This window comes from Barbus barbus (assembly GCF_936440315.1).
Source record: "Barbus barbus genome assembly, chromosome: 45".
In the NCBI taxonomy this organism is placed as follows: Eukaryota; Metazoa; Chordata; class Actinopteri; order Cypriniformes; family Cyprinidae; genus Barbus; species Barbus barbus.
This window is the reverse complement of record NC_136723.1, coordinates 3,429,888-3,452,602: the sequence shown is the minus strand read 5'-3', so window position 1 is coordinate 3,452,602 and position 22,715 is coordinate 3,429,888. Positions and strand designations below refer to the sequence as shown.

General features: G+C 41.9%; 1 protein-coding gene across 1 annotated transcript in view; it reads left to right on the top strand.

The window, feature by feature from the left end:
- Positions 1-22,449, top strand: part of LOC306864405 (methylglutaconyl-CoA hydratase, mitochondrial-like) — a gene marked incomplete at both ends in the record, with an annotated part of 28,094 nt that extends 5,645 nt beyond the window's left edge. The window contains 3 exons of the mRNA XM_079408415.1: positions 13,914-14,101; positions 14,185-14,235; positions 22,384-22,449. Coding sequence (XP_079264541.1) covers positions 13,914-14,101; positions 14,185-14,235; positions 22,384-22,449 — 305 coding nt within the window. The remainder of the gene's footprint in view (positions 1-13,913; positions 14,102-14,184; positions 14,236-22,383) is intronic.
- Between the last annotated feature and the right edge of the window lie 266 nt (positions 22,450-22,715).

Sequence of the window (22,715 nt, the reverse complement as noted above, 5' to 3'; positions counted from 1 at the left end):
CTGAGATACAACTATTTGAATATTTGGAATCTGAGGGTGCAAAAAAAAATCTAAATATTGAGGAAATCGCCTTTAAAGTTGTCCAAATTAAGTTCTTAGCAATGCATATTACTAATCAAAAATAAATTTTTGATATTTACGGTAAGAAATTTACAAAATATCTTCATGGAACATGATTTTTACTTAATGTCCTAATGATTTTTGGCTTAAAAGAAAAATCGATAATTTTGGCCCATACAATGTATTGTTGACTATTGCTACAAATAAACCCGTGCGGTCAAGCATTTATAAGAGAACAAAGGAGTTGTTGGTCTTTGTATCTAAGTGTGCAATAATGTACCGGGTGCGATACCGAGCATGCATACTATGTCAGAAAAGCCACACACATAGGGCCAGATTTCCAAAACAGCGCCGACGGGCATAGAAATTTCTGCGGGTGATTTACTAACAAAACGTGCAAATTAAAGAACACAGACGCAGCATCTCATTTACGTATCGACCAATGCAATATACCAAGCACAGCACAAATTAGCATACTCGCAAATAAAGAATAAAGAAATAAAGAAGCCACAGTACGTTGAAAAGTACGGGTTTTTTTTTTGGGGGGGGGGGGGGGGGGTTAACTATATCCACTGTAACTAGATAAACTTAGTTGAAAAAAAAAAATGCTTGTAGGGATGTCCAAAACTACACATTTTTAAAATCGACTAGCCATTCAGGCAAAACACCAACAGCCTATTAAGAAATCCCAGTATAATTAGGCTGGTTTCAGTTTAAAAACAACTTCTGTGATTTGAGGATAAAGAAAAGCAATGCACACAGTCTAAAAGTTAAAAGCACAGCATGGTAATTAAAACACTTCATCTAAACATACTGGAACTTTAAAAAAAAAGACAACACCTGATCTGACATTTTATCTCATTCATTTATTTATGGTCCCTTTAAGTTGTTCCAGGCACTCGTAAGCGTATCTAACAGCAGTAAAGAAATATCACAATCTCCTTACTGATTAACTCTGCAGTAAGTAAAGTCATTGCTTATAATAAACAAGTATGAGTGAGTTAATGGCAGATCCACTGACCCACTTTTCAGTACCTCAATATGCTTTGGTTAGCCTGGCCCACATTCTTCAGAAGGACTGTTGCACAGATCAGATTAAACCATCTCTGTTTATCACTGGTCCACACATTATCACAACCCATATGAAATCACAAGGAATTATCTTGAATTCACCTTCTTTATTTGTTGGGTAATACTTTACAATAAGGTCCCATTACTTAACGTTAGTTAATGCATCAACTAACTAACTAATACATCAACTGACAATTTTAATTTTCAGATCAACTTTCTTGAAGTCATAATTCACAAAATCCACTGGGAGCCATATTGTGGGAAGATTTGTGTGATGCTGTGTCTATTTTCATAGTTCTTCATGCTTTCTGTCCTGTGCTGGGAATGAGTGTGTTACGTGTGCAATGCGGAGGAACAGAAGGTCAGTCCAGGCCGTTAGTATAGAGGCCTTCTGTAACAGGAGAAACATTTGAGACGTGTGGTTTTGTTAGTGAACCGTATGACATCAGTCTGACACACCTTTTAAATAGTGCAAAATGCAGTGATACCAGATAAATGGGGTGGAGTGTTACAGTAGATGTGCTGGTTCACTTTTTATTTTCTCATGGTGTTGAAAGACACACTTGAATCATATCCTTACCTTTGTTGGTGTTTGCTTGCTTGTGTTTGTGATAATGCTGTCAAACGATTAATCGCAATTAATCGCATCCAAAATAAAACATTTTGTTTACCTAATATATGTGTGGGTACTGTATATATATATATATATATATATAGTATGTATGCATGTATATATTTCCGAAAACAAAATGTTTGTATATGAAATATATTATATAATATAAATTATATGAATAAATACATGTAAATATTTTCAAAATATATGCTGTATGTGTGTGTGTTCATATATACATAATAAATATACACAGTACACACACATACAGTGCCCTCCAAAAGTATTGGAACAGTGAGGCCAATTCCTTTATTTTTGCTGTAGACTGAAAACATTTGTGTTTGACATCAAAAGATGAATATGAGATGAGAGATTACCATTTCAGCTTTTATTTACAGGTATTTTCATCTGGATATGATACACAGCTTAGAAGATAGCACCTTTTGTTTGAACCCACCCATATTTCATGTTACCAAAAGTATTGGAACAGATAGAATTAACAGATTAAAGTGAAAAAGACTTAATATTTAGTTGCAAATCCTTTGCTTTCAATAACTGCATCAAGCCTGTGACCCATTGACATCACCAAACTTTTGCATTCTTCTTTTGTGATGCTTTTCCAGGCTTTCACCGCAGCCTCTTTCAGTTTTGGGGGGTTACTCCCTTCAGTCTCTTCTTTAGCAGGTAAAATGCATACTCTACAGGGTTTAAGTGTGGAGATTGACTTGGCCAGTCTAAAACCTTCCACTTCTTGCCCCTGATGAACTCCTTTGTACATCATTAATGAAGATTAACGAGCCTGTCCCAGAAGAAGCGATGAAAGCCCAAGCCATTACATTACTTGTGTAATGTGTACTATAATGTACACCTGTGTACACTGTGTTTCAGATGAGCTTGTATGTTTGGGATCATGAGCAGATCCTTTCTTTCTCCAAAGTTTAGCCTTTCCATCACTTTGGTCCATAAAATCAGTCCATAAAACCTTGTCCCAGAATTTTTGGGGCTCGTCTGCTATTCTTCTTGCTAATGAGTGGTTTGCATCTTCTGGTGTAGCCTCTGTACTTGTGTTCATGAAGTCTTCTGCGAACAGTAGATTGTGATGCCTTCACTCCTGCCCTCTGGAGGTTGTTGCTGATGTCACTAACAGGTGTTTTAGGGTCTTTCTTTACAGCTGTCACAATGTTTCTGTCAATGTTTTAACTGCAGATGTTTTCCTTATAGGCTCAAAAAAGTCCAATGTAAAACAAAAACCATAAGTTTCAATCAGCAATCATAAAATGTACACGTTATTTGAAAGTAGAAGAACGATCACTGCACTGTTTATGCCTTGTCCATGCATTTTCTAAATTTTCGAGTCTCTAAATCCTGTCAGATTGAACAAGATTAGATTAAAGGCTGCAAGGATTGTGTAGCCCTTCCAGGAACTCCAGCACATGTTTGACTGTGATGCTTTTTCTTGACGGCTTCTTCTTTCTAGTTTCTTGGAATGCAATGTGTAACACTTACCAGCATCTGCTGCTGATTTCAAAACAACCCTGAGCTAACCTCTGTCACACTCTTTGCTCTCCGTCTTTCTTCAGCGTGTTGACACTGTTTCTGGTAATCTTCTTTGTTTCCTTTTTTTTTTGTGGTGTTGTTGTAAATGCGCTGTATAAAGGCAAAGGCCAATTTCTCACTAGCCAGGACTGATGTGATGCAAGGATTTCCCTGAATTTCTTGCAAAATCTCTACCACGTAACACAGTGTTGTTTGTTACTGGCTCAAGTCATTGAGTTTAGTCGTAGCAAATCCACTCATTTGGGGAACAACATTTGATCAACACCATGTATATTTGATTTACAACTGTATTTCTCTAGCATCAGGGATCATCATGATATTTAATAAATAATTGAAAAGCCACAGATATACAGTCATGGCCAAAAATATCGGCACCCTTGGTAAATACGATCAAAGAAGGCTGTGAAAATTAATCTGCATTGTTAATCCTATTGATCTTTTATTTAAAAAATTCACAAAAATCTAACCTTTCATTGGATAATAAGAATTTAAAATGGGGGGAAATATCATAATGAAATAAATGTTTTTCTTTAATACACATTGGCCACAATTAACGACACCCTTTTATTCAATACTTTTTGAAACCTCCATTTGTCAGTTTAACAGCTCTAAATTTTCTCCTATAATGTTTGATGAGGTTAGAGAACACCTGACAAGAGATCAGAGACCATTCCTTCATCCAGAATCACTCCAGATCCTTTAGATTCACAGCTCCATGACGGTGCTTCTTCTCTTCAGTTCAGCTCACTCTTTTTCTACAGGGTTCAGGTCAGAGGACTGGAATGGCCAGCAGAAGCTTGGTTTTGTGCTCAGAGACCCATTTTTGTGTTGTTTCTGAGGTTTGTGTTTGGATTATTGTCCGGTTGGAAGATCCAAACATGGCCCATCATAAGATTTCTAACAGAGTCAGTCACTTATTGATTTTTTATCTGTTGGTATTTGTGACCCTGGACCACAAAAGCAGTCTTAAGTCGCTGGGGTATATTTGTAGCAATAGCCAAAAAAACATAGTATGGGTCAAAATTATCGATTTTTCTTTTATGCCAAAAATCCAAAAATGGAAAGCTTATTTATTCAGTATAAATTGAAAATTTTTGAAAAATTGACACTTAAGACTGGTTTTGTGGTCCAGGGTCACATTTGATAGAATCCATGATGCCATGTATCTACACTGTGAGACGTTTGGTCTCGTACTGTATCGCGTATCTTGTCAGTGTGTGCACTTGCTTGGCCATTTTTAGTTGATAAACAGGAAAGTGGGTCCAGCTGAATTGAAATGGTGATTTGTTGGATTGGTATAAAAAAGGTTATTATACCGCGGCAGCGGTCGTGGCAGTCGTCGTGTGAAGCCCTCTTAGTGTGAAGACCGAAGAGTGTAAAGACCATCAACTCTACCGTGCGACTCCATCAAGCGATAGAAGTATCGCTTTTTATTTTAGTTTTTCCATTTATATGTTTAGTATTGAAATGTTGTTATATGCATGTGTCAATTTTATTTAATTTCTTTATTTTCTTAAATATGTATTTATAGAGTTGTAACTTTTAGTTTTATTTACTTTTTCTTATTTGTAAGTCGCTTTGGACAAAAGTGTCTGCTAAATGACAAAAGTAAAGTAAGTAAGTAAGTAACAAGATGTCCAGGCCCTCCAGCAGAAATATAGGCCCACAACATCAAAAATACAGCAGTATATTTCATTGTACACATGGGGTACTTTTTATCCCTGTGATCACCAAACCCATCTTGAGTGTTTGCTGCTAAAAAGCTCATTTTTTAGTTTCATCTGACCATAGAAGCCAGTCCCATTTGAAGTTCCAGTCGTGTCTGATAACTGAATATGCTGGAGTTTGTTTTTGGATGAGCTAGCAGAATTTTTCTTGAAACCCTTCCAAACAACATGTGGTGTTGTAGGTGCTGTTTGACAATTTGTTTTTAAGGTTTTCTGACCCCGAGACTCAACTATTTTCTGCAATTCTCCAGCTGTGGTTCTTGGAGAGTCTTTAGCCACTCAAACTCTCCTCCTCACCGTGCATTAGGACGATATAGACACAAATCCTCTTCCAGGCAGTTTCGTAACATTTTATGTTGATTGGAAATTTTTAATTATTGCCCTTTTGGTGGAAATGGGAATTATCTTTGATCCCTCGGACATCTCGTGCCACTAGATGATGATTTAACCCTAAATTGTTACTTTTGCAATCAATTCAGAAATAAATTTGCTGTTTATTGAAATTAACCAAGGTTCAGTGGATGATCCTTGAACACTTTGGAAGGCAGTTAAAGGGTTTATAAGGAATAACTCAATTTCATATGCCTCTTTCCTTCAGAAAAACCGACACAAAAAGATAGTTGAACTGGAATCACAGCTCCAGAATCTAACTAGAGATAATCAGCGTTGTTTCTCAGATAATACACTCAGTAAAATCATGGCGGTTAGGTCCGAACTCAATTCATTAATGAGATCCAGGGCAGAATTCCTGATTCAAAGATCCAGGCAGAATTATTATTTTCAAGGGAGTAGACCAAGCCACCTTTTAGCCCTAAGATTACACAACAATGAGAAGTTTGCTAATATTTCAGCAGTGAAATCCCATTCTGGGCTCATTATGACAGACCCAAAAGACATTAATATCGCCTTTCACTCTTTTTACTCTAACCTCTATACTTTTTCTGCTGATGGTGAACCTGACTCTTTTGCATCTTTTCTGTCCAACCTTGATTTACCTAGGCTGTCAGATTCAGATTCAGAATACCCGGCTGAACCGATCACTCTTCAGGAGCTGGAGTCAGCGATTCGATCTATGAACAAGGGGAAATCCCCAGGAATAGATGGCATTCCAATCGAATTGTATACTACTTTTTGGTTGGATTTAGGCCCCCTCATGTTAGATATGATACATTTTTCAGTTACTCAAGGCTCATTTTACCCATCCATTAATATAGCTGTTATTTCTCTCTTGTTAAAAAAGATAAAGATCCGACGTCCTGTTCTAGTTACCGGCCACTTTCTTTGATGGGGACTGATGTTAAATTATATGCTAAAGTACTATCTCATCGTCTAGAGGCTAGTTCATCATGACCAAACAGGATTCATTAAATCTCACTCAGCTTCAGATAACTTACGCAGGTTATATCATATTATTAATTCAAAGGATAGTTTGTCCTCTCCTTGCGCAGTATTATCTCTAGATGCGATGAAAGTTTTTGACCAGCTAGAATGGAATTATTTATGGGCGGTTCTACAGCATCTGGGTCTGGGATCGAGTTTCATAAATATGGTAACAGTTCTGTATGCCAATCCAGCAGCCACTGTTCTCACAGGTGCTGTTCGCTCTAACCCATTCTTTATACATCGAGGTACTCGTCAGGGTTGCCCGCTGTCTCCTCTGTTATATGCCCTATCCTTGGAACCCTTAGCTCAAGCGGTCCGACAATCTGAAACTATTTCTCCCATAAATATACGGAATACTCATCATCATATTTCTTTGTTTGCTGATGATATCTTATTGTTTTTGGAGAAGTCATCACATTCTATTCCTCATGTGTTGAATTTATTTGACCATTTTGGATCTCTCTGAGTTTAAAATTAATTGGAGTAAGTCATGTTTACTTCCCCTCAATTCTAAAATTGATTCCATGTCCCTTTCTATATCTATTCCTTTGGTTCAAAACTTTAAGTACTTGGGGATGTCCTGTCCTTCCCTGCAGGAAATCATCTCAAAAAACTATAATGTATTCTAGCCAAAGTCTCCTCAGATTTGGAAAATTGGTCTCGTCTTCTTACATCTTTTCAGGCCTGTATATCAGTGATTAAAATGAATGTTCTCCCACGTATTCATTTCTTTTCTTCCATGATTCCTCTCACTCCACCGGTTGGCTACTGGAATAATCTAGATGCATGTGTTTCACGGTATATATGGGATGGGAAACGTCCTCGTATTAAACTGACTACCTTACAACGATGTAGATTACATGGAGGTCTTTCTTTCCCTAATTTTAGACTGTATGCTCAAGCCTTTTCCCTCCGCCCTTTAGCAGTTTGGTTTGATCCTGACGCTTCTGTGTCTTGGAGAGCAATTGAGGAATCTATTGTTTATCCGTATAAATTGAAGAATCTTGTTTTTTCGGGAGTTCCGCTTAGGCCGTGTAAATCTCGGTTTGGTCCCATTGTAACCCATCTCCTCTCCACATGGAGGAATGTTGAAAGACGTTCACAACTAGTTACAAAATGGCATAGGCATTCGCCTATTTTCCACAATAATAAACTTTTGTCTGGCAGTACTCCATTTCATTGTCCGCAATGGACTCATAGTAAACACTCTGGGAGATATCTATGATGATAGTGGCTTAAAATCCTTCCAGAATCTTAAAACTCAATATAATCTGCCAGGCACCTCCTTTTTATGTATTTACACATTAGATCGGCCCTACGGGCCATTATTTGATAGTTCATGTTGATGTCTAATGAAATGGGAAGCTTGCACTAAAATTAGATCGATCTTGTCATTGCTCATCATAGTTATATTTATATATTGCGGTTGTCTCTATGTACAGTATAAAAGTCACACACTCTACAAAGGCAGTGGAATATTTGCGCTGCTGTCCAAGAGCGCTCTGACAGAAATATAGTCAAACTGGAAAGACAGTCAGTCGGTGTGGCTGTGCCCTAGATTCATGAACACTATGATTTATTCATGTGTGTCTTTTTGCCAGAGAGAGGTGGCAGTTGCCCGTCGAGGGCTGGGAACTGCTTTATTAGTGAGCACTTATGCAACACGTCCCTGCTCTTTCATGTGTAAACATATTTCACCCAAGAGCTTGAGTAAGAGTTGTGCAACTCAGTCAAAAGATGGCCTGATTATGTGAATTCATGTGAAAGGAACCCAGAAGTTGCGGTAACATGGCAAAGCAGCAAATTTACAAAGAAAAGTTTCATGATTCAATGATTATAAATGGAGTTAAAGGTGGCTTGATTTCAATAGTGGCAACAAATGAATCAAGAGATCAACCTACAAATTACTTATAATCAGGGGTGCACTTATGTTTTTCATGAGAGAGCACCTGGAGATTTGGTTTGGTGATCACACTGCACCTAGTGTGACCCATTAAATATAATTAAAAAATAAAATAATTATTAATGATAATGATAGTATTATTGCATTTTACTTGTCGTTCTAAAATAATACGCAAAATAATAAATATTTATAATTTATAGTATTATACATATATATTTATAATTCTATTGTATTATATTGTACACTTTTTTTTTCTTTGGTCGTGCATGCACACCTGCACACCACTTATGTGCATCCCTGACTCATTAAAGAAATTCACAAAAATTAACATTTATCCAAACCTTTGTTGTGGTGTTGTCTTTGATATTCAATCTTCAAACAGCTACTTTCCATACAACAATAATTCATGTCCAAGAAAACGCAATAAATAAATAAAAACACACCATAGAAAGAGCCATAAAGTTGGTCCATTTAACTTGTACTTTACTCTTCCTCTGTGTCCTAGAACTTGGCAACCCTGCTCACTGTGAACTGTACTGTAGCTGTATGGAAAAGATCTGCGTAAATATTCAAGCATCTAATTTCTATGGGGAAAACATGACAGCATAAAGGTTTTAATTGAGAATATTTACAGTGAGTAATGAGAGAATCTTCAGTTTTACATCAGCTGTGTGATAGAAGACTACAGAAGTATTTATAACATTGAAAACTGCACAGTTTGCCTTGAACTAAAACTTTAATGCATCAAATTTTCCTTCTAAATACTTGTCATGCCTAGAGTAGCTAAACCGGTAAAATGTTTTCAACATACTTCCTAGATATCAACGAAGTTCATTTCCTGGTGTTAAATAGATAGGATTGTAGTTATTGTTTAAAACCATCACAGCTTGTCATGCTTATGGAGTTGGACAGGTTCAGATACACACTCTCCCCTTGTGCCTTCATTTCTCTGTTGGTGATTTCTCTTTATTGTGCTTTGTTGAAAATGATTAGGACAGCATTCCCTGTCTGTATTGAATTGCATTGCAGTGGCCATAATCACATCCATTTCTGTACAAATTGACTGCGACCTTAGTTGGCTTTTGAGTTGCACAAGTTGAGCTCCTTGTTAATGTTAATCTGAAATAAATGAAAGCTCCTAGGAACATGGTTGCAACCAATAAGATGTCAATCATTTGTAAGACCCAGTCTAAAGACTCATCATAAAACAATTAGCTTTGTTTGGTAGCTTTCTGAGACAGGTGTTTCTAACTCTTAACCTCCTCTGTGAGTCAGTATCATGCTGAAACATGTCATGAGAGCTTGTCTTTCAACGGTGAAAGACCAACACCATTCAATGTGTGCAACAAGCATTGATCATATGAGAGTTTCTAGATATTTGGAGAGGGCATCGTTGAGATGCAGTCTTTTGTTGCAACAGTGAATTAAACATGCATTTCTCAGATGATTCTTGTGTCCTCTCTCTTTGCCACTTTTGCTCAGTTTGCTCTTATCAGAACTGATGTGCTCAAATGAGTAGATTTCTAACACTTTAAAGATTAAAGATGTTGTATTCAGTTTTTTGAAATCAGAAAATTGACAAAAAGCCATCTTAGAAATCACAGACACCATAGAGAGAAAAAGAAGAATCTGACAGCCAGAAAACTTGTTTTTGGAAGGCAGGGGTTTGGAAAGAGAGAAGAGTGCTAGCAAAGCACTCTTATATAATATAACAATATTAAGACAGAACTGTTTTCAACATTAATAAGACATTTTTCAAATCTGCATATTAGAATGATTTCTGAAGGATCATGTGAGACTGAAGACTGGAGTAATTATGCTGACAATTCAGTTAATTAATTACATTTTAAAATATATTAAAATAGAAAACAGTTCTTTTAAATGTAATAATTTTTCACAATATTACTGTTTTCAATATTTATTATATTTTGTAATGATTCACTGAACTCACAATGCAAATGCCTTTACAATGCAATTTTTTTGTCCACGTTTACATGGACATCAGTAATCTAATTTTTTACCTTATTCTGAATAAGACAATATTATGATTAAGGTGTTTACATGAGTTGCCTTTAGAATAATCCTTTCATGTTCCCTTTTTCCATGTTATTTTCCATGCGTCATTATGTCACCACGCGATGCCGACGCCCCCTCCAGAATTTCACGTATAAACATATAGTTCGTCTTCGTGATGATGCCATATACAGTTTTGGGTGTTTCATTTTTAATTTTATGAAAGCTTTAAGAGCAGTTAACTTTTTGTAAGTGCATACAGATGACGGTGGCGTTGAAGCTTTTTTATTTGCCGTCAAACAGACCACTGTGTGTGTATCATGTCGCAAAATGGGGCGAAAAGTCCTACACAACGGTAATAGTTTGATTAAGGTGTGTACATGTCTGTACTGCACTTCAATAATGCGACTAAAACAGGAACACTCCACATGTCTTAATTCGATTTGTGTGTACTTCAATTATGACTTTAGCCAGATTAAGGTAATCAAAAATCTCTGTTTACATGGTAGACTCTTAATCAGAGTATTGTCTTAATCGTATTAACATCAGAGTATTGCTGTCCATGTAAACGTAGTCAGTGTTAAATAGTGTGTCAATAATGCGAAAGGACAATAGTAAACACTCAATTTTCAATTAAAGGCAATTCATCATTGAATTCAGTGACGTCATCACCCAGCTCAGTTTAATAGTTTAAATCATTGGTTCTCAATTCCAGTCCTGGCGGCCCCCTGCTCTGCACATTTTGCATGTCTCCCTGACTTAACACACCTGACTGAGATCATCAGCTCGTTAGGGGAGAGATCCATGGACTGAACTAATGAGCTAATAATGATCTCAATCAGGTGTGGTAAATCAGACATGCAAAATGTGCAGAGCATGGGGGCCCCAACTAACAAATCCCAAATCAAATGAATAAATAATACAAATAAAAGAAATATAAACAAACTAAAGCTTTGCCTGTGCTCTTTCCATTTAATAATCAAACCAACCACTGTATTTCAATCACAATCCATGCAAAATGCTGCATACATGCAGCATTAGCAGTTTTTGATTTAAATTTGATTGTTTATTTTCTTAATTTGAAGCAAAAACAGAATGGTCTGATTTTAGATTCGTGAAACTGTACTAAATAAAACATCTGAATGAAACAGAAACAGCAGACGGGCTGAATGAGACGCAAATTCTCTCTCTGCCAGCAGGTGGCGCTTAGAGAACAGCAGCAATGCCACTGTAAATAAAGCAGCACTGCGTGAAGAAAAGTACATACTTTTGAGTGTGTAGCAGAAGAGTAGGCAAGTTTTGGGACATACTACTTCATCATAACTGCGTCTTTAACGGACAATCTGTTGCTTAGTTACGTGCATTCTGTCACTGTTTAAACTGCGCTGTCAATCATCACAGTTAACAAAATCCACATTTTCGTTCAATTTAATTTCCTACCAGATTGGAGAGAAATTAAGAAGCACGTTGATCTATCATGCCGAGAACCCTCTTCATATGTTTGCCTAATGATGCAATTAAAAGTTAATGACCAAACGTATCATTATAAAAGTTCACAATGTTGCTGCAGATGAAATATAACACGCATATTATTAAATAAATATTTTTAATCAAGTTAGACATTGATTATTTATCACTCAAACCCCTTTCTCTGTCCGTCGGTCTTGCATATCCGCCATGTTTGTAGTTTTTAAACACTTTTTATGCGTGTTTGTTGTTCTAATCGAATACTCATCCACCGCGCAATGTTTTGTGGGCAGTATTAGGCATTAGTGTGCATCAATCTGCACTTCGAATTTGAACAGCTTTTTAGAGGAAACAGCTCATCATTTAATGAATTGACAGCCTATCTGCTAATCTACAACATGTTTTACACTAAACAATACTTTTGGATTGGACTATTTTTAGAGTTTACCACTTTTATAAGAGAAGTCACTGACTATTTGCGACAGGTGGGATTCAGCTTATGGCACTCATTCATTCCTATGGTATCCGTAAACGTCGATTGAGTGTCGCACAACTCTGACTGAAATTCAATGACGTCAAGGCTGTAATGTGATTGGTTATTAAGGCACACGTGATCTGAGCTAGCCGTTACGGTTTCTCCAATAGTAAGTTATACAGACCCTCTCATCTCCCAATAAAATAATCTCTGGTGTCAGTTCCCCTCAGAGATGCATTCAGATGAACTCCCTCCCACTACCAATTGTATCATGATTCGTTTAACATCTCAACCGACTTGAATCGTCACATTTTTATCGATTTTCAAACAGCTCAAGGTCCATAATGGTGAACATTTAAGTGCTTAAAAACATTTAAGAATATTACAAACCCCAAACATTTAAACCGTAATGTATAAAACAGTTGTGTTTAAAAAACAAGTAAAGCTCAAAATCCTTATAACTTTTACTTTAATACACACAAATGCATTGGGAATATTGCACATTCTATTCTAAATCAAAAAATGAAGAAAAAGTGTCTGCATTTTTCTTTACAAAGTCAAACATTTACTGTATAAACAGAAAAATGCTAGAAGATTTAGCTTTCTTGTGAATGACTGAACTAACATTTAGTTGTATAGCCACGGTTTCTGAGAACTGCTTCACATCTGTGTTGCATGGAGTCTGGCACCTGTGAATAGGCATTCCAGCCCAGGACGATACCACAATTCTTCTGCATTTCTTGGTTTTGCCTCAGAAACAGTATTTTTGATGTCACCCCACAAGTTTTCTATTGGATTAAGGACCCATTTTACTCAGATTTTCAGAGAGAAATGCACACAGTACAACATTTGCTGCCTTCGGGCCACTTGTTTGACACCAGCTTTTTCACAGAATGATTTACCTCTCTAATTAAACTACACACTGCTATTATTTTGAACACGCCCTTTTCAATTAATGATTCAATTACACAGAATCAACAGCATGCATGTCATGACTGTTGGGTCTGTTGGTTTTCTATTACTCTACCACACCTACGATTGATCTGGTTAGTTATGTTGGACTGCTATTATTTTGAACACAACTCTACTTAATCATACATGTTTGGAGTGCGATTCTCAGTCACAGATTTAAATAACATGTCTAGTAGAATAACTGGCTCTTGGAATCATATTTGTGACCCTAGACCACAAAACCAGTCATAAGGGTCAATTTTTTTAAATTGAGATTTATACATTATCTGAAAGATTAATAAATAGCTTTCCATTGATCTATGGTTTGTTAGGATAGGACAATATTTGACTCAGATACATTTGAATATATTTGACTCAGATATATTTGAAAATCTGGAATATGAGGGTGCAAAAAAAAAATCTAAATATTGCGAAAATTGCCTTTAAAGTTGTCCAAATGAAGTCCTTAGCAATGCATATTACTTATCAAAAATTAAGTTTTGATATATTTATGGTAGGAAATGTACAAAATATCTTCATGGAACATGATCTTTACTTAATATCCTAATGATTTTTGGCATAAAAGAAAAATCAATCATTTTGACCCATACAATGTATTGTTGGCTATTGCTACAAATATACCCGAGCTGACTGCTTTTGTGCTCCAGGTTCACATTTGTCATGTTCTGGCTGCAGGGGGAACTCAGCGTCTGCCACGAATTGTAGGAGTGTCTGTAGCTAAAGAGCAGATATTTGCGGCATGGGTGCTGAACAGTGACGAAGCCAAGAGTCTTGGCCTAGTGAATCACGTTGTGGAGCAGAATACGACTGGAGATGCGGCGTATCTGCGAGCTCTGGATCTGGCCCGTGAATTCATCCCTCAGGTATGAACACTTGTGCTGGTCCATTCGGAGAGTTTCTTAGTGTACACTGTTCTAATGAAGCTTCGATTAATATTCTCTTTCAGGGGCCAATTGCAGTCCGAATGGCGAAGTTAGCAATCAACCAGGGAATAGAGGTAAGACTGCATGTGACTTATCTGGGTAAAAATAAAGAGTTATTTTCTTGTGCTGTATTCTTTTGAGAGCGAGGACATTTTACACAACCTGTCTGTGTTGACATTTGCTACCAGGTCACTTGAATCTTATTGCCACGTCACAAAAAAAGATAAGGGAAACATTATCTCCTCTATTTGAATAGATATGTTTATTTTCATATTGTGCTGTCCGTAAGCAAACATATCAGAACAGACATACTCTGATGCAGAAGATAAACCGCGGTGCTGTACTACCTACTGTATGTCTCTCATTTCTCATCATGTATAAGCTTACCAGTGAAAGTGTGTTTGTATGTGAAGTCATGTGCAGCTGTCATCCGAGATACCGAAGAAAGAGTCTGCTTCATGACATTACCTTGACCCCAGAGGCCAGCCTGTCAACACTGCAGGTCCCTCAGGCCACAGGTCCCCTTAGGAAGTGACCTAACAGAGCAGTTACCGCCTCAGCTTTTCTGTTGAAGTCATTAAAAGAGGAAAATGCCAACATAGGAGTACTGGAAAAATTCAGTCTACCTGCATTTTTGCAAAACTCCAAAAATGTATCTGAGAATTGGTCCCTAAATTAAAGTGATTATGATTACAGAGGCGGATTATCAAATAAAGACTTATTTTCCTACAGTTCTTTGCACAATACCATGTTATGACCTCAAAACCCTTTTATCATAGTGCATGATTTGTGAACCCATGCATTTTGCTGTTTCCCTCACATAACCATTTCCGTATGTATGGCTTATCTAAAAAAGTAAACTTGCTCTGTAGCGCACCTGGTAAAGCATTGTACTTGTGATGTGAAGTGCTTTTATACGAGTCCTGTGAAACACAAACAAGATAAAGAGCTCAAAGACTTGTAGAAGCAATCTAAAACAGCATGGTTGCCTCAGCAAATTTACTTTTCTCTCACATTTGCTTTGGTTAACACTATCGTTTAGGTTTAGTGTAGGTGCTGCATTATTTTCAAATGCCATACTCCAGTGGCGCCTGCAGGTGTACGACTGTACGCACTGTGCGTACCATGAGTGCTCAAACTGACCTGAGATTTGCCTCACAAACATTTCAGCAGTTAGTAGCTATAGCCTATGTGTCCCGTATTTCTGTCGACTGAACCAACCATACCATTAATTATGAATTTATCAGTCTTTTGCACGCCAAAGTCAATTTCTGCATATAAATAAAATCATGCTATACGCATTACGCACCTTCATCATGAGATCGGATTAGCCAATTAATTAGGCTATTTTTGCAAATGGGAATACCACGAATTCATGACATTGTTTTACATTCAAGCTACCCCTAAAATTTATAGTGAAAAGTTCTTTAAAAGCATCTGGAATGCAATAGAGTATTTTTTTAAAGCTGTTTTTAAAGCGTTTGCGGCATGGATTAAAAAAATCGGCTATAGGCCTAATACATAATTCACATATCAGACAAAATTGCGTTGCAGCAAATCCTTTAAATTTTAAGGTATTCAGAACAGAGCAACATAAAAATCTGAAAATATAAGCAGCTATACAATTATAGGACAAAGTTTTACATATAGCCCATGCCATTATAATTTGTGTTTTATTAATTGTGTTTTTAATTGTGTAGAATTATAAAAAAAAATGCAGATTATAATCGGGCCAGTTTTAGGCTTTTATTTTTATAATTTAGAGATCTGTCAATTATGGTGAAGAAAATAATTACTCGCCATCTCCTCATTGGATGTGCATGCCTTTAGAGAGAAATGCATCTTTACGGATTACATAATGAAAGAGTTTCTATTTTCCATTTGAGTTATTTCGTTTAAAGTAGTAGGCCCATTTAAAGCTTTCTGTAGATATATATTTTTATCATGTCTGTGAGGCAATTTGCTGAGTCTCAGTTCATCATTGTGAAGCGCTCCTAGACCGAGACGGCAGAAAGTGCATCCTCTGTTTTCCTATTTATTTTATAAAAGCACAAGGTTTTGTTGATATTGTGAGTGCACACAAATAAAAGTAGACCCTTTACAGTTCCAAATTATGTATTACTCTTACCTTTATAAACAAAATTGACGGCTTAAGCTATTTTGAGTTGTTTCCACTGTTAGAAAAAATGCAAGTGATCGCACTAGCGCCTCCATGTCCTGCAAAGTGCGCTTTAGCTTCCACTCTCTGCACAAACGATTGGACGTCTAATAGCGCATTTAGGTTAAACATTTAAACTTACATTGTGATATGCTTGAACTGTTTTGTATTTATAGATTTTATTTTAGGCAAGTCGTGATGATTTGAGAAGGCTAAATTTATCAAACATAGGCTATGATCAACTCACTGTCTGCTGCTTGATCGTTACTTAAAAAACAAACAAAAAAAACTTACATTTAACAAACAAAAATTGCTCCAAACGTTTTTCTAAATTAACTTTATAAAAAAAAACTAAACAAAATATAATCACTTTTCCATTACATACAAAACTGAACTATTTTAAAGTAGCCTAGTATACGCTGTTTTGGGAGAAGGGGAAAAAAAGATGGCCTCCAGACTTCGGCCAAGAATTCTGATAAGCTGTTGGACAAGTGCTGGGCCAGGGCCTATAGCCTATTTGAGGCCCGTGCAGGATTCATCCAACACTGCTTTGTTTTCTGTTGTTTTCATCTGTGAGCATGCTCTTTACCATTTTGTTGAGTTTAAAACTTTGCCCCCCCAAAGAAACAAACTCTTTGCGTACCCTTGGGAAAAACCCTGCAGGCGCCCGGGTAAGGGGGAATGGCGCAGCAAGCGTGACACCGGCCAACTCTTCCCGCCACTTACCTGTTACCCAACACACGGGAAGAGACTGGCTCAACGCGGAGACTGTAAAATCTCACGAAGGTGTTCGGTGTCGCCCAGCCCGCAGATGCAATGCGCCAATGCATAGGAGGAGGCAACACTCCGTGTGGAGTGAGCCCTCACCCCAAGGGGGCACGGCTCGCCTTGGGATTGGTACGCCAAGGCGATGGCATCCACTATCCAGTGGGCCAACCTCTGTTTGGTGACAGCCTTCTCTTTCTGCTGACCTCCGTGGCAGACAAAGAGCTGCTCAGAGCTTCTGAAGCTCTTGGTGCGGTCCACGTATATGCGCAGCGCTCTTACGGGACACAGCAACGCCAAGGCTGGGTCTGCCTCCTCCGAGGGCAGTGCTTGCAGGTTCACCACCTGATCGCGGAAGGGCGTGGTGGGAACCTTAGGCACGTATCCAGGCCGGGGTCTCAGGACAACGTGAGAGTAGGCCGGCCCGAACACAAGGCACTCTTCGCTTACCGAAAATGCTTGGAGGGCCCCGACCCTCTTGATGGAAGTGAGCGCGGTCAGGAGCGCTGTCTTAGCCGACAGGAATTTCAGCTCAACTGAGTCCAGCGGCTCAAAGGGACCCTTCTGAAGTCCAGCCAGGACGATAGAGAGATCCCAGGAGGGCACCAGGGGTGACCTAGGAGGATTTAACCTCCTGGCACCCCTCAGGAACCTCACGATGAGATCGTGCTTCCCTAGGGACCGGCCGTCCACTGCATCGTGATGGGCCGCAATAGCAGCCACATACACTTTCAAGGTGGAGGGCGACAGCCTGCGCTCCAACCTCTCTTGCAGGAAAGAAAGCACTACTCCAATCGTGCATCTTCGGGGGTCCTCTCGACGAGAAGAACACCCGTCCGAGAACAGACTCCACTTCAGAGCATAGGCTTGCCTAGTTGAAGGGGCTCTAGCCTGAGTGATGGTGTCCCCCACAGCCTGTGGCAGGCCACTCAAGTCTGCCGCGTCCCATCCAGGAGCCACACATGGAGGTTCCACAGATCTGGACGCGGGTGCCATATGGTGCCGAGCCCCTGAGAAAGAAGGTCCTTCCTCAGAGGGACGCGCCAAGGAGGGGCTGTCGCGAGGAGCATGAGTTCCGGAAACCAGGTCCGGGTGGGCCAATATGGCGCAACCAACAGGACCTGCTCCTCGTCCTCCCTGACCTTGCACAGAGTCTGTGCGATCGGGCTCACTGGGGGAAACGCATACTTGCGTAGAGCCCGAGGCCAGCTGTGTGCCAGTGCGTCCGTGCCGAGGGGGGCCTCGGCCATGGAGAAGTACAGCTGGCAGTGGGAGGACTCGCGGGAAGCAAACAGGTCTACCTGGGCTTCCCCGAATCGACTCCAAATCAGCCGGATCGTCTCGGGATGGAGTCGCCATTCTCCAGGGAACGTGAGCTGTCGTGAGAGCGCGTCGGCTGCACGATTGAGCTCCCCCGGGATGTGAACGGCACGCAGCGATTTGATCTGTGACTGACTCCAGAGGAGGAGATGGCGGGCGAGCTGTGACATGCGGCGTGATCGTAGACCTCCCTGACGGTTGATGTACGAAACAGCCGCAGTGTTGTCCGTACGGACCAACACGTGCTGGCCCAACAGCAGTGGCCGGAACTGCCTTAGGGCTAGATGCACTGCCAGCAGCTCTAGGCAGTTGATGTGCCAAAGCAGTCGAGGCCCCGTCCAGAGCCCCGAAGCTGCCTGCTCGTTGCATGTAGCGCCCCAGCCCGTGCTGGAGGCATCTGTTGTGACAACAACATGCCGGGACACTTGTCCTAAGGGCACCCCGGCCCGTAGAAACGCAAGGTCCGACCAGGGGCTGAAAGAGCGGTGACACGATTGCGTGATGGTCACACGACGTGTCCCGTGGCGCCATGCCCATCTCGGGACCCGTGAGTGTAACCAGTGCTGAAGTGGTCTCATATGAAGCAACCCGAGCGGCGTGACTGCAGCTACGGATGCCATATGCCCCAGGAGCCGCTGAAACTGTTTCAGCGGAACCACTGTCCTGCCTCTGAAGGAACTCAGGCAGTTCAGCACTGATTGGGCGCACTCGTCCGTGAGACGTGCCGTCATACTCACGGAGTCTAACTCCACACCGAGAAAAGAGATTCTCTGCACAGGGGAGAGCTTGCTCTTTTCCCAGTTGACCCGAAGCCCCAACTGGCTGAGGTGCCGGAGCACCAGGTCCCTGTGACCACACAACTGTTCTCGCGACCGGGCCAGGATGAGCCAATCGTCGAGATAGTTGAGGATACTGACGCCCACTTCCCGTAACGGGACAAGGGTGCCCTCCGCCACCTTCTTGAAGGCACGGGGGGACAGGCCGAAGGGGAGGACCCTGTACTGCCATGCCCGCCCCTCGAAGGCGAACCGTAGGAACAGCCTGTGTCGAGGGAGAATCGAGACATGAAAGTAAGCGTCCTTCAGGTTGATCGCTGCAAACCAATCCGCGGACTGCACGCATTTGACGATGCGCTTCTGCGTCAACATCTTGAACGGGAGCTTGTGTAGGGCCCGATTCAAGACTCGCAGATCCAGGATTGGCCGGAGGCCACTGCCTTTCTTGGGCACGATGAAGTAGGGGCTGTAAAACCCCTACCTCATCTCGGCTGGAGGGACCGGCTCGATTGCGCCCTTTGCCAAAAGGGCAGCAATCTCCTCGTGCAAGACAGGTGCATCTCGGACTGCCACCGAAGTCTCGAGGATGCCTCTGAACCTGGGAGGCCGCCTGGCGAACTGAATCGCATAGCCGAGTCGAACTGTGCGAATGAGCCAGCGAGACGGGCTGGGTAGCGCAAGCACGCCCCCAGATACCGTGCAAGTGGCACCAAAGGCACATTCGACGTGCCCGCAGTGGTGCAGCGAGGGGGAGTAAGGCTGGATGGAACAGAAGGCGGTGCGTTCTGACTCATCCCCACAAAACTCCCTAAGTCCCCAGGGGGACTGGCTAGAGGTGCGCGGGGAGGCACCGCGTCCCCAGACCGCACTCTCTTGGCCACTGGCAAGATGGGTCGCGGGCGAGAGTGAGGAGGCAGCACGTCGCACACTGTCAGCCCGCAGACCTGAGAACCCGGAGGGAAGGGAAATTGCTCTTTTATTGAAAATGTGGGTACCGCTGGCCCTTGAGCCAGCGGCGGAACAGAAACAGAAAGAAACAAAAGATTTTCCACCCGGCCCTCCTCCGGGGGAAGGAGCGACGCTGCTCTCGTCGTCTCCTGGCAAAGAGCAAACTTCCCCATCTCCGGGTTGCCCGCGTCAGGGCCGCTTCGTCGTCTTCCTAGAGGACTTGGCGGCCGGCTGAGGCGCGGGGGGCGCCGCACTCCTGCGAGAGGCTCGACGCACCGGCCTAGGTGTCGATTCAGCACGGGGCGGAGCAGCTCTGGAGGACGCAGGAGGGCGCCCACGGCGACCAGCGGACTGAGGCCTGGCCCTCGGGCCAGCGGTGGCAGCTGGAGCATTCCGCTGAGGGAGGATGTGCTGAATCGCCTCTGTCTGCTTTTGTACTGCCGAGAACTGCTGGGCAAAGTCCTCGACAGTGTCGCCAAACAGCCCCGCCTGGGAGATAGAAGCGTCAAGAAAGCGTGCTTTGTCGACGTCCTTCATATTTGCCAGGTTGAGCCAGAGATGGAGCTCTTGGACCACAAGAGTGGACATCGCCTTCCCGAGGGACCGCGCCGTGACTTTCGTCACCCGGAGAGCGAAGTCAGTCGCTGTGTGCAGCTCCTGCATCAACCCCGGGTCGGTAATACCCTCGTGCATTTGTTTTAGGGCCTTGGCTTGATGTACTTGCAGGATCGCCATGGCATGCAGGGCAGTGCGGCCTGGCCCGCAGCGCTGTAAGCCTTGGCGGCGAGCGCGGCCGTCAGCTTACAGGCTCCTCATGCACCTCCGGGAAGAAAGGCACCGGGGTAGAGCGCGGCCGTTGGTCGCGTCCCGCCCCGATAAACCAATCGTCCAGCCGCGAAGGCTCGGCACTGGGCGGTCTGTTGACCTCCAGCCCGATACTCACGGCTGGCCGTGGCGACAACACCCGAGGGGGGCAGCCCCACCGACCCTTTATCCTCAGAGGACGAAAGCCCATCCCCCGATGCTGCGATCGACATCTGATCCTCGGCTGGTGCACCGAATGAAATGCTGGCAGACCCGTGGGACGAACCAGCGAGATCACTCGGGAACCGGACGGGACAAGCGCTGCGAGAGGGTTAAGAGGTCCATGGGGACGTGCCCGGCGAAGAAGCTCTTACTGTCACCCTAAGATCTCCCAGAGCGCCAGCCGGCGGTCCTCTGCTCGAGCCAGAGAGACCGGGACGGGTGGCAGCAGAGGGTGCCAATCCTTTCAGAAAGGAAAGGCGAGATTGCAGCGTTGCCATGTTCATACGCCCACAACAGGCGCATGACTCATCCACGAACGCATCTTCAGCGTGCTGGATGCCCAGACACTGAAGACAACATTCGTGTCCGTCGTCCGCGGACAGGAAGCGACCGCAACCAAGAGAACACGGACAGAACGGTATCTTTAAAAAGACGCGAACCGTCCACTCTTTCAGAAATTCGCTCTTTTAGGTGAAGTGCCCAGGGGAATCACTGCTGCAGGGACACCGCTGTCTGCACCGTAACGCCACCCAGGAACGACCAGAGGCAGAAGGCTTTGTGGAGATCAGGCTTTAGACTTCTCATCCACTCGGCTCCGAAGCAAAAATCTGATGAGTGGTTGCACCTGTCGCCCTTTTATACCCGTATGTACGGGGAGTAGCTCAGGTATGCAAAATCCACTAGCCAAATTTCATTGGCGTTTTCTCTTATCAGAGGTGGTTGGGGCTCCCAAGTGAATCCCCTAATGTCGTCACGACATAACTCGTAGTGACCGACAGATAGGGAACTACAATTTTGTTGTATGAAATATTGTTCTTATATTGTTGGGCTGGGTTTCAGAAGTAAAAACCCCATTTGTTTTCAACATTGAGTAATTTGTTTTAATAATGATGAATAAACCTTTTAAGAGACATTTCCATGTGGGCAGTGCTCTGACAAATTTACTGGAGTTCGAGTCCCAGCTTGAGGTCTTTTCCAAATTCTTTTTCCCCTCCCTTTCCTGTTTCTCCTGGCAAAGTGCCTTAAAAATTTAAGTATATCAAAAAAATTAATGTAATTCTTTAATTTTATATAATGCGTCTATTTATCAGCCACTTCAAGTGTTGACATAATGCTCTTCATGAAGAGAGCGCACACTGGCCTAGATCACTCAGGAAGCCACTATATTTAGCTCTTAAGAAGCACAGCTTCAGCGTTCCTCTGATATATGCGACTCTGTTGTCTCCTAGGTGATCCCAACCGAAGACAGGCTGGAAGGTTTCCAGAAACGTCCTCCTCGCTATAAGGGCGAGTAACTGCGGCCTAACCAACCCAATTACAAGCAGCTGCCTTCTGAATCGCCTGCCACTGTTGGCGAGTCTTGTAAAGAATGTTGCATATCTGAAATGTTTGGAGCGCTGCCGGTAAAACCTGTAGGGATTTCAGCTGAAATGTTTGAAGAGCAAGTTTGAAAGATGAAAGCTATTCCAACTTCTTTTTGCATGGTATGTACTTTTGTTGTCATTGTGAACTTTCTTCCTATTCCTTATGTCTTTGATTGTTCGTTCTCATCTGTTAAAAT